This window comes from Lynx canadensis, chromosome E2, assembly GCF_007474595.2.
Source record: "Lynx canadensis isolate LIC74 chromosome E2, mLynCan4.pri.v2, whole genome shotgun sequence".
Taxonomy (NCBI): Eukaryota; Metazoa; Chordata; class Mammalia; order Carnivora; family Felidae; genus Lynx; species Lynx canadensis.
Genome location: NC_044317.1, coordinates 12,139,379 through 12,151,703, shown reverse-complemented (window position 1 = coordinate 12,151,703; position 12,325 = coordinate 12,139,379). Strand labels below are relative to the sequence as shown.

The 12,325-nt window shown below is 58.0% G+C and overlaps 1 protein-coding gene across 3 annotated transcripts in view; it reads right to left on the bottom strand.

Moving 5' to 3' along the window:
- BCAR1 (BCAR1 scaffold protein, Cas family member) overlaps nt 1-12,325 on the bottom strand; it is a 38,641-nt gene that overhangs the window by 5,055 nt on the left and 21,261 nt on the right. For 2 of the 3 annotated variants that reach the window (XM_030299039.1, XM_030299038.1), the window contains exons 2-5: nt 9,173-9,784; nt 3,246-3,407; nt 2,958-3,074; nt 672-1,769 (exon numbers count right to left, since the gene is read on the bottom strand). In XM_030299039.1, coding sequence (XP_030154899.1) covers nt 672-1,769; nt 2,958-3,074; nt 3,246-3,407; nt 9,173-9,784 — 1,989 coding nt within the window. Of the gene's footprint in view, nt 1-671; nt 1,770-2,957; nt 3,075-3,245; nt 3,408-9,049; nt 9,089-9,172; nt 9,785-12,325 lie in introns of all 3 variants that reach the window. The other variant, XM_030299040.1, reaches the window with a different exon arrangement.

The window sequence follows — 12,325 nt, the reverse complement described above, 5'->3', positions numbered from 1 at the left end:
CACGGCCAGGTCGATCTAAAGGGCAACAGGTAGGTAGAGGAATGGGTATGGAGCAGGGGGCATATAGCCTAGAAGGTCAAAGAGAGTGGGCACACCCGCGTCAGGCTCTGGGCTGATGGCTCGGAGCCTGGAGCCTGTTTCCGATTCTGTGTCTCCCTCTCTCTCTGCCCCTCCCCTGTTCCTGCTCTGTCTCTCTCTGTCCCAAAAATAAATAAAAAACGTTGAAAAAAAAATTTAAAAAAAAAAGAGAGTGGGCACAAAGATGCCTCGTTGGCTCAGTCAGTTGAGTGTCTGACTCTTGATTTCAGCTCAGGTCATGATCCAGGGTTGTGAGATCAAGCCCCACGTCAGGCTCCACACTGAGTATGGAGCCTGCTTGGGATTCCCTCTGTCTCTCTGTCTCTCTCTCCCTCTGCCCCTCTCTCCTGCTTACACACGCCGTCTCTAAAATAAAAAATAAAAAAATTTTAACAATAAAAATGGAAAAAAGAGAGTGGGCAAAGGGACTCACTGAGCCTACTGGGGCCCAAATTCTCCTTTGGCCACAAAAGCCCTCCGTGTGGAGGGGATTAAGGTCCCCATAACAGGGGTGGCGAAACTAGGGCCCGGAGGAGGCCAGAAGGCTTCCCCCAGGGAATCCTCTGGGGACGCTGGGCAAGGCGGGCACCTACCTGTAGATGGACGTAGTCATAATCCTCCATCCAGCCCCCCTCACTGTTCTCATACTGCCCATCTGGCGAGTCCTGGGAGGTGAACTTAGGAGGTGAGGGCAGGGGCCGGGATTGGATGCTGCTGGCCTTGTCGATGGGGTTGGGGTGCAGGGAACCGCCCCCCTCAGGCCCCGGGACAGGGACCTTGGTCCGTCTGAAGAGCAGCGAGGCATTGCCATGCAGGAAGGAGGCCAGCTGCTTGGCGTCCTCGGGCACAGCCCGTGAGCAGGCCACCAGGCGGTCCAGGTCTTCGGGAGCGGCCCCCGGGCCTCCCCGGCCACCGTCAAGGGCCTGACCGTGGGCCACCAGCGTCTGGTACACATCCTCCATTTTCTGCAGCTGCCGGCCAAGCTTAGCGTGCAGCGTGCGGTCAGAAGTGTGGGCAGCGTTGCCTATGGCGCCGCGGGCAAACTCCAGCAGCTCATGGACAGCCCCCTGGGCGGCGGCCACGGCGGCCCGCAGGTCCTGCACCGGCGGCTCCTGAGGCTCGGAGGCACCACGCCAGCCTCCACACGCGGGGATGCCACCCGCCAGGTCCAGGAGGTGCGCCACGCTGGCACTCACGCCCTGCTGCAGCCGTGCCAGGGCCTCCACAGCCGCCTCCAGCTCCAGGGGCTCACGACCCGGCACCGCAGCCTCCAGGGAGGAGGCCGACTGGCTGCTGCGTGTGCTGCCCGTACTGGAGGCCGACAGGCGCTTGCCATCAGCAGGGGCCTCCCGCTCCGCCGGGGGCGGCACCGCGTACACGGTGTCATCAGCCGCGCCACCATCGGACGCCTCCGGAGGAAGAAGCCGCTCGCGGGGCACGTCATAGAGGGTGCCGGGACCGGGCCGTCGCAAGCCAGGGGGTACGTCATAGAGGTCAGGAGCGGGGGGCGGCACGTCATACACATCCTCAGCCGGCAGCGAGTCCGGAGGGGGTGCGGCGAGGACCAGCGGGTGGCGGGTTGGGTCAAAGGGCTTGGCCTTGGCAAAGGCGGGGGGCACGTCATAGGTCTCCTCACGCAGCAGTGGGCCGTCAGGCACATCCTTGCTCACCGACGGAGGAACGTCATACACCTGGGGGCACAGGAGCGGTCAAGGGTGCCCGCCCAACCCCTCCGGGAGCTGAGGATCAGCACCCTGTCACACATCCAGACACAGCACAGGTGCGCACGCGTGTCACGGTTCTTGTCCACACAGGTTGTGGCTAAGAGCCCAATTGTGGAGCCAGACCTGAGTTCAAAATCCTGGCTCCACTGCTTACTAGCTGTGGGATGTAAGGCAGGTGACTCAATTTCCCTGTGCCTATCTGCTCGGCCAGAAGATGGGAGAACTCTTTCAAAGGTTTGTTGTGAGGATTACATGAGTTAATTCACTGTGTAAGTATAAATACTTGGTGAGAGAACAGCGGTCATACCACCACCACCACCACCACCATCACGGCCACCATGACCGTCACCATCATCACCACCACAACCGCCACATCACATCACCACCACCACCTCACCCCATCGTCATCATCACCCTCACCATCATCGCCACCATCATCTTCATCATCACTACCACCACCACCACCATTTATGTATTCTCGACTCTGTGGCAGAAACTAGGAAGATTTGTGTTATATTTAGGATGACAACACCTTGGTTTACCCAGGACGGTCCTGGTTTATGCCCGATGCCCCTCATAATTACTAGTCCCCCTTTCACTCTTAGAAGTGTCTTGCTTTGGGGCGCCTGGGTGGCTCAGTCGGTTGAGCGTCCGACTTCGGCTCAGGTCATGATCTCACAGGTCATGATCTCACAGCTCGCGAGTTCGAGCCCTGCGGAGGGTTCTGCACTGACAGCTGAGAGCCTGGAGCCTACTTCAGATTCTGTGTCTCCCTCTCTCTCTACTCCTAACCCACTCGCATTCTGTCTCTGTCTCTCTCAAAAATAAATAAACGTTTAAAAAAAAAAAAGTGTCTTGCTTTGAATAATAAATTCTGTGGTCACCTTTCTAATATCCTGTGTGATCCTCTCAAGAACCTGCTAAAGAAGACCTTACAAGTGGTCCTCTTGCCGACAAGTAAGCTGAAGCTCAAAGGAGCACTCAGTTTCTACTTCCGTCACAGAGCAAGGGACAGAGCTGGCGCCTGTTGTCACGTTTCCTATTGCCTCTATCCCTGCAAACACGGGTCCCCACCCCACAGCACAGGCACACCCAAAACTCTTTATAGAGATCAGGCCTCAGCCCGTGAGGCCCCAGGATTCCCTGACTACTCACGGCATGGTGGCTGGACAACGGCAGGCCCTTCTCCACACTGGGGGGCACATCATATACATCCAGCGATGGATCCCGGCCATTAGGACCCTTGACAGCCATGGGGGGCGTGTCATATACCTGAGACAGAAAAGTGCAGTGATATGGGTACTAGGGCCACCTGAGGGGATGGGAAGAGCAGAAACCACACAGCTCCTCCCCTGGGGCCACCCCGGCCAAGGCAGAGAAAGCACGGCTCCCTGAGTGGGGCTGGGCTGAGGCCCTCACCCCGACCCCTACCCCAATACCTACCTCCTGGCCATACTGGCTGGGAAGCAGCCCCCGGACAGGGGGCACGTCGTAGATGTCCTGGGGCCCCGGGGCTAGCAGGTGGCGTGGGATGTCATACTCGTCCTGCTCTGGCTGGGAGGCCTCGAACACATAGCCCTGTCCCACACGGGTGGGTACCACCACCTGGGGGCAGATAGCCAACCGTCACCACCCTGTCACCTCCAGCCGAGAAACCAGCCTCCGGGACCCATCCTCTGGTCTTTGGGGAGACTCTACACCCCCATGAGGTGGGTGAGGTACACGGGGGGGGGGGGGGGGGCGGGGGTTTCCAAAGGTGGGCTGGGAGGCCAGTCAGAGGCAAGGTTTTCTCATTCCTTTTACCTTTACCCTTTCTTCAAAGCACAAAGTGTTTGGGGAGCACTAGAACCCCCAGGGTTTATTTAGAGTCGTCTGGTTCTGGCCAGGAAATGTCAAGTAGTCTCTACAGGTGGATGACCTGGAAGGTTCCAGAGGAGCATACAAGTGGGCTTGACTGGGATGTCCCTGCCTCACAACACCTCCTAGCTGCACCCTCCTCAGAAAGGCTTCCAGTAAGGGGCTCTCTCGACTGCAGGACCAGCTTCTTGGCTCCAGGACGAAGAGAGGATAGTGCCAGGCTGTGCCCTCCTCACGCTGGGCCCAGAGGTGGCCTGCAGGAGGTCCCAATAATTGGCGCCTGGGGCTCCCAGAAGGTGGTGGCCTGGAGAGCAGCAAGTGGTGCCCCTGTCGTCCTCATCAACCGAGCATATGCTGGGGAGATTCCTGAGGGCTGGGCCACCAAAGACTCCCAGACCATCAGGGCCAGTTCTGGGGCTATTCTGCAAAGTTGGGTGTGGGTGTGAGGGAGTGGCCAAGACTACAGCCAAGACCCCCGCGCTCCAATACACCACGCCCACAGGGCCGCCAAGGCCACCACTAACCCGAAAAGGAGAAGACCTTAATTAGGGGTCGTTGGCCCACAGAAGGGGCCAACACGTTCCCCTCTCTGGTGCCCTTCCCTGGCCTGGCGTCCAGGACAGCAAACTGCTGAGAGCCCTTCACACCAGCCTCTTTCCCGGCAAGCACCCCGGCCATGCAGGCTGCAGGCGGCCCAGTGGGAGGGGCTGGCAGGATGGAACCCAGCTCAGGGCACGCCTCCCCCACAAGGCTCCCAGCTCAGCACTCTGGGACAGAAAGGCCTTTTGTTCCCTAATCAAAGGGGACGTCTGGAACAGAGTTGACTCAGGCCCTCCCCACACACATCCCTGGAGGGGAAGCAGGGCTGGCCCTCAGGCTCAATACCCCCCAGAACCCTGCAGACCATGCCTGGCCCCCAGTGCCCATGGCACTGACAGCCAGCTGTACACGCCCGTGTATCCTGGAGGGTGCAGGCTTCACACGCAAGCGCTAGGTACTCCAGGAGCAGCAGAATACCCAAACCCCGGAGCGTGGGCACCGCGTGGGCACCGGCACTTTTCTCATCAGCCTGGGGCTTGGCAGAGCCTCCTGCTGATGCATCCTTCTGGCCCCCTCCCCAGCAGCACAGCCTCTCTGTGGAAGCGCCTCCACGGGGGTATTCCCCACCCACTCCACCCCACCCCACCCCACCCCACCCCCAGCGTGTCTGGGAGTAGAGCTGGCGGCCCTCCCCAGACTCATCTCCCTCCTTGAGCCCCAGACTTGAGTCTCCTCCAGAGCTATTTTTAGACGCTAGAACCTGCCAACAACAGGGCAGGCGGGGCTGGCGGGGGCTGGCGGGACGTGGCAGGTTGGCAGGGCCTCGAGGCAAGGCCCAAAGCGTCTCCAGGCCCTGCTGACTCCAGAAGGCAGATGGGGACCCCGCTCACTCCCACCGCAAGCCCCTACGGTGCCTCCTGAATGTAGAGAGAGCAGGGAGGGCAGGCGGAAGGGCTCTGGGGCCGGACCCCAGGCCCAGGCTATCGGCAGCTTGCCACTCCTGCAGCTGAGCTGGTGACAGTAAGCAGCTGTCCTGGCCAGCAAATGTTCTCCGCTAGAAAAAAACTGTAAGGCAGCCACTAGTGGGGAAAAGCTTGTTAGGGAAACCTACTCTCCAGAGAGCTGCTGAGCCTGCTAATCACAGTCTGCCCTGCTCTGCACCTGAGGCCCCATTAGCAGGACCCTGAGGCCGCCGGGGGTGGGTGACACAGCCAGAGCCCGGGAGGAGACACAGAACCCCAGACCCAAGACCCACGTGCTCTTGCGCATGCACACGCCAGCAGTGCAGGAGGCCAACGCAGACGCAGAGAAAACACGCACAGTACCCACAAAGACAGACCACAGAGCTAGGCAGGGCAGCCCCATCAGGGCATCTGCAGAGAGGGGGGGAGACGTGGAGCCAAAGAAGGCCCCGGAGATCCAATGGGAAAGGCCACCACCACCTGCCGCATTCTGCTCGGGGCCCCAGTCACTCTCCAGGCAGCTTGGCTGCTGGTCTCCCCCTTTTGCAAAGTGGATGTCACCCCACGTGACCCAGACCGGCCCCTGCTCTGGCACGCCCCTTCCTGTCTGAGCCCCAGATTCCTTCTCTGGAGCAGGAGTGCTGTGGGACCTAGCAGGTCCCTCACTGAGAGTGAGGGACGTGCTGGGTGCAGGTCCCCTTCCAGGCTCCTGGGCTCCCCAGGAGGAATGGAGCTGAGTTCAACTCCATTTGCCCCCGTGCCTGACCCAGCGCCACAGCTGTCCCCTTAGCACAGCTGCAGATCCTGACCCAAAGGTGTTCCCCCAAAAGTGACCTCACAAAAACACCTCCCTCTCTGCGGGCCCCACCTGCTCCTGCCCTCGGCATCCACGTCCCAGCCCAGAGGATGTTCACGTTGTGCCGTGGCCCCAACTTCTCTCCCCAGCCACACAGGCCACTCTGGCCGAGGGTCCGGACATCTGACCCTGCTTCCTCTTTTGTCTCCTGGCCACTGTGCTCATCGCTCACCTTCTAGCTTCCTGGATACCAAGGCCCCCCCGCCCACTCTACCCCGTCCTGGCAGGTTACCTCCTCACCCTACCTGACCTCTACCCCTGAACCAGAAGCCTCAGTTTCCCAAACTTCTGAGGGGGAGCACAAGGCTAATGAAAGCAGAACCATGAAATGTGGGCAAAGAAGCGCGCACCAAGACGTTTATCGCCTCATTTTAAGAGAGACACGTGCAATCTGAAACTGCCTGGAATCCATCCCTGGGGAGGGGGTGACGCAGCAAAATCTGGTGTGGCGATCACAATCACTTCAGGGACCCAAGAAAATGCTTCTGATAACTGTGGGACTTACAATTTCAAAATGCAAAAGTCTGCATACAAATCTCTGCAAGACAGGGAATATGCTAGACAAAATATGCCCAAATTCCCAGGGATCACCTCTTGACGGGGGAATCTCTTCTCCACGCTTTTTCGTACATTGTGTGTTTTCTACAACACATAAGCACCGTTTCATGATCATAATATAAAAGCAGATGCAACCGAGGCTGCCCAAGCGAGGAGACGAGGCTTCTTAGAGGAGAGCCACCAAGCCCCAGGACACAGGGCTCTTGTTCCCAGGCCACCAGCCAGATGAGGGCCCTTGGGGACACAGGCTCTGGGCAGCCAGGTGAGCCCAGATGGAACCTGAGAACAAGCCCTTCACAAGGGAGGGAACCAGAAACCACAGCCAAAATGTGGGTTCAAGTCCACAGCCCAGTACAGGGGTCTTGCTGCTGCTTCCTGGCCCACGGGGCTTCCAGCGCCTGCCCCAAACTCACAGACACCACGACAAGTTTGTCCATAAAGATTCAGGGACAGAAGCGGGCAGGGGAAAAGGCATGCCTCTCCAGGGGATGTGCCGTGTGTGTGTGTGTGTGTGTGTGTGTGTGTGTGTGTGTGTGTGAGTGAGAGAGAGAGAAAGAGAGAGCGAGCACGTGACCAAGAGAGGGCCTGTGTGTGTGTCTGTGAGTGAGTGTGAGCATACAGGGGGATAGACTATGGCCTGTCCTCAGGCTCACCAGCCAGGCACTGCTCCCTGCCACCTCCCCACAGGACAGGTGTTTCCCTGGCAGGGCTCTGTTCCTCTCCCTAAAGCACCTTAGGAGCGGCCCATCTCTGGCCAGGCAGCTGAAGGAGCAGGGAGGGCAGGAAGTGGGAGCCAGTGACCCAGGGTTCCCTGGTGGCCAATGTCCATGGAGCTCCACCCTCAGCTGGCCAGCCTGACCTCTGGCCAGGTCTCCTGGCTACCAAGCTGCACCCTGTGGGCAGGGGCAGGGTGACGCTGCCTGCTGACTACTGCCCAGCTAGAACGGGCAGGGCTCCCACCTCAGCCCTGGACACGCTTCGAGGACAGAGGCTCAGTACCGTGAGGGGAGCGCCCACTCAGCCACCGTCTCCCCAGACACAGGTGGCTCTAGAGTAGACGTGGCACAAACACAAGGCCTGGTCTGGGTCTCGGGGAGCTGATCCTCAGAGTCCAGCGGCTTCTCCTAAGGGCTTCCGGGGCACACTGCCTGCCGCGGTCTCCCTCTGCAGAGGGGTGAGCCCGGCAGCTGGGGCTGGGCTGGCTTCGGGAGCCCTCCCTGCTGGCAGGGGTGGGATTCTCAAGGTCCTCCTGAGCGAGCTGTGAGGGAGGAACAGCATGGAGGAGACAGAGAGCGCCGGGTGCCACAACTCTGTCCTCAACAATATGGGGGAGGCCTCCTCTGCTTCTGGGCCTTGGAAATTTCACTCCCCGAATCTTCAAGGGACTTGGACACGGAAGGACACAGGCCACAGGGGAGAAGAGGCTGCTCCTGACTCAGCCCAGAGCAGCCAGTGGGGCAGAGCCTCCTCCTTCGCACAGGTGGACGGACTTGGGGGTGGGGCGTGCGGGCAGGCCTGTGTAGAGCCGAGGGTGCCGCCCTCAGGGCCCTGTCCCTCAACCCCGCACCCCCTGGCAACAGCGTGCAAGGTGACCTCTGAGAGACCCTACTCTGGCAACGCCCCCGGTAGTGTCCTCCCCACTGTCCGAGCATCACGAACAGGTCCCTCTGCTGCCCGCCAACGTGCCGCAGGAGAGAAGGGGCCGGGCGCCCGTGGAGCCAGGAATGCCAGATGCGCTCCATGCTCACCCAGGGGGCTGACACGCACACCCAGGGGGCTCGTGGGAGCCCCAGGCACAAGGAGGCTGGCCTCTCCCCTTGGCCTTCCCCCTTGCCCTGCTGGCTGCGATGCAGACACACTGGATGGAGCTGACGCGGCAACCATCCTGGCCCATGAGATGCCAAGCCCCGTGTCGAGGATGGTGGAACAAGATGGACTGAGGTGTGGCCCCTGATACCCACGGAGGTGCTGTCAGCCTGACACCGCTCACATCCAAACCACGGCATACGACAAAGTCTCGTATCCAATCGACTCCTGTGCACTTTCAGCCACTCTCGCGTAACAGTTTTACCGAGCGCCCCCAACACCCCTCCCTCTCCTGGGTGTCCCCCACCCCCACCGGGCCCTGTCCCCTGAACTCTGCGGGCTGAATGATGTCACTAGAACATGCAGTGCGCAGGACACTTCTACTCAAAACCCTTCACCCTCAGGCAGGTATCTGGTTCCTCAGGAGCACCACACCCCTGGCGGTTGGTCCCCAGCCTACTGCTCGGGCTTCACCTGCCAAGTCCCGCCTGCCCACCCTTTCCAGACTTCCAGGCCTTCGACAGACTGCATCCTTTGCTGGTGACACCCTCCCAATGGGGTTTGTCCACTGAAGGCTACCTCATGATTCAAGGCCAGCTTGGATGTCTTTTCTGTGGGTTACCTGTTCACCTTCAGTAGACGGATGAACACATTCCCCAAACACTCACCTCCCATCTTGGCCCCAGACGAAACGTGCAGCTGGAGCCCTGGAGACGCCAAGGGTACTCAGTTGGGGCCAGAAACCAGGGCCTGGGCAAAACTTGCCAGGGGGGTTGACAGGGCAGCCTTACCTTTGCCGGTGGCTTCGTCCCCTCCCAGCTGCGTGCATCCATGGATGGAGGCACCTGGTAGATGTCATGTCCTATGCCAGCAGAAGGTGGCACCTGGTAAATATCCTGGGCGGGGCTGCCAGGCCCTGGGGGCACCTGGTAAAGGTCTGGAGCTGGGCTGGGAAAAGGGTGATGGGGCATCTGCTTTGAGAACATAGATGTCTGTTTGGCTGGGGGAGACTGGAACTGTGGGCTGGGTCCAGGGGCTTGGTAGAGGCCTTGCTGAGTCTTGCTGGGGGTGGGCACCAGGTACACGCTATCGGGCTGGGGCTGGTATGTGGCAGGCAGCATGGGCGTGTACTGGGCAGCCGGGGCGTGCGGGCCAGGCTGGGGCTGGGCTGAGGTGGCAGGTGGGCCAGGCCCGGGCCCTGCTGGCTTCTTGTCGTGCATGCCCACCAGGATCTTAAGGCGGTTCCCGGGCACAATGCCTTGGCGCCCATGCAGCGAGCAGAGCCACCAGCCATCCAGGCCTTGTGTGTCCCGTTCCAGCACCGTCATGATGTCACCCTTGCGGAAGGAGAGCTCATCCGGGGACTCGGCCACGTTGTCATAGAGGGCTTTGGCCAGCACGTTCTGGGGAGAGAGGAAGCAGGTGTGCATGAGGATGTGCATCAGGGGCTCAGTGGCAGAGAGGGCTCTGCCCACCGCACCCCCCACCAGCAGAGAGGCCCAGCTGATGCTGGCATTTTCCAAATAAGCCTCAAAATCCTCTCGACTGCAGCCACCACCTTCACTCCAGGGAAGCCACTCCCTAAGTCACATGACAACACTGGGGAGAAGAGTAATAATGCAAATAATGGTCACCACGTTCTGGGAAGCAAACAGGATACAAACCCTCCCTGCTCCAACTCAACAGTCCTGCTGTCCTGCCAGAGCCATCAGCCAAGAGGAAAAAAAACGAGAGAGTGGGGAGGGGACACACAGGGACAGAACGGTCACCATCTGCAGACCATATGATCATCTACGTCATAATTCCAACAAATTAGAATCAGTAACTGATGAGAAAGAAATATAGAAAAGACATCGCACGACAACAACAAAAAGCTACTAGTTATCCAGGAATTAATCAAGCAAAGACAGCAGGAGACCTCAGGGGAAAAAATGTGTACTTTCTGCCAAAAGGCTCAAGGAAAAACCTGAATAAAGGGGAAAACATACCAAGTTCACGGTGGGATGACTAAGCACTATAAAAGGCCAATTTGCCCAAGCTTACTTAATAAGTTACAATTGTAACAAAAATGCCAGGAGGATTTTTTTTTTTTTTTTTTTAAGGAATTTGACCAAAGGAGGAGAATCCTTTTAGAATTAAATGGAGGAACAGAGGTCCACGAATAAGCAGGTCAGTTCTGAAAATGAGATGCAAATGGGCACTCCACTTTCCTTTCAAGCTGTGAGGATGTGCCACAACTCCGCATCAGCGAGCTGGCACGGGGCCGATGCACCAGGACAGGGCCCGGAGACAGCCCCATGCTTGGGGAACCCGTGGGACGCTGCAGGTGGTACCACACAGCCATGGGAAGGACAAGACTGCTTCACGGGTGGTATGAGAACTCACTCACCGTAGGAAGAAAAATCAGTCCACACACTTGCCTTGTGTTATAAACAAAGGACATTTAAAGACCCAAGTGTCAAAGATACAACTCTAGCTCTAATAAAAGAAAAAATCGGGGAGAGTATCTTTGTGACCTAGAAATGGGAAAAATTATGAAATACAACTCTAGAAACAAAGATCCCCAAAGCACAAAACATAAGGTAACAACAACAATGACACATGGATGGACTCAACCTCACCAAAGTGAATGGTTTCTACTGCCTGGGGGAGAACACAAAACTGACAGGGTAACAGATCACCAATGACAAGAGAGGGATCAACCTAGAATCTGGAGGCGTTTCTCCAAATCAGCAAGGCAAAGATAAGAACACCAACAGAAAACCAACAAAATGAAAACAGCAAGTTCTCTGAAGGGGAAAAGGAATGGCCAAGACCACTACGAAGGATGCTCAGGGTCCAACCAGCACAGCGAGACATCTCTGCGATTCTGCTCTGTGCGCCCGCAGGTGTCTAGGTATCTGGTAAGGAAGGTCAACCACGCCCTCCTGAGTCAAAATAACAGGCAGATCTATGGCCCAGAATCGTTTATGTACATGTAATAAATGTCTACAAAACAACTCTGTTATTTTCCAGACGTTTACCCAGGGATAGACTCTAGACACGTTACATTAGCATGGATGCTTCTGAAAAAGGGACAGACATCAGGAATGAGGAAATTACAGCAAAATAAGAAAGGGGTCTCAAAAGACAGTGACCACAGAAGAGCAATACCCTCCACCAGCCCCACATTTTACCCTGTAATTCTCTTGGTAACCCTCCCGGCCACCCCGGAAGCACGCACGACTACAGGGCTCCATTAATTAGCAACCCTCCTCCCCCTCCACCGCAGAGCAGGGCCATGAGCTCCACATGGCCCTGGCACAGAAAGGCCCTGCTGCCAAGCAGCCTGTGTGGGACGTGGGAAAGGCCTTGGGGAGACTGGGATAGAGGCGGGAGGACCACAGCACGGCACAGCCCAAGCTAGCAGGCCCGAGCATCACCCGGGATAAAGAACCGGGACTGGGGAGGCCCCCATGTCCTCGGTCTTCGGGCTCTGCTGCGCTACTCCCTTTGTGCAGGTGCCAGGCTCGGGTCAGGCCCAGAGATACCACAGAGGGTTCCCAGCAGAGGGAAGAGCAAAGGAGGTGCCTGGGTGAGAGGAGACCAGGGCTGCTCTGGCGTCCCAGGGAGGGGAGGAACAGGGATCAGCTGGGAGCCCATTTCTCCAGAGCAACTCAGAGCCTCCAGACCCAGACAAAGCCAGAAGCGGGAAAGTTGGGAACCAAGAGAGGCTGGATCAGGGGAGAACCCAGCCCAGGGGGGCAGCTCGTGGACAGCACAGAAGAGAGATTTCACCCCAGTAACAAGGTGAGCACTGAGGCAAAGGCCTTCGAAAGTTCTGGCTACTTCAACACTGCCCATGTCATGACTATAATGATTAAATATGCACTGAAGCATAAATCATTCTCAATGAAATGTCACTTGAACTTTTAAAAAATGGGGAGAGGGTAAGATGAACAGTG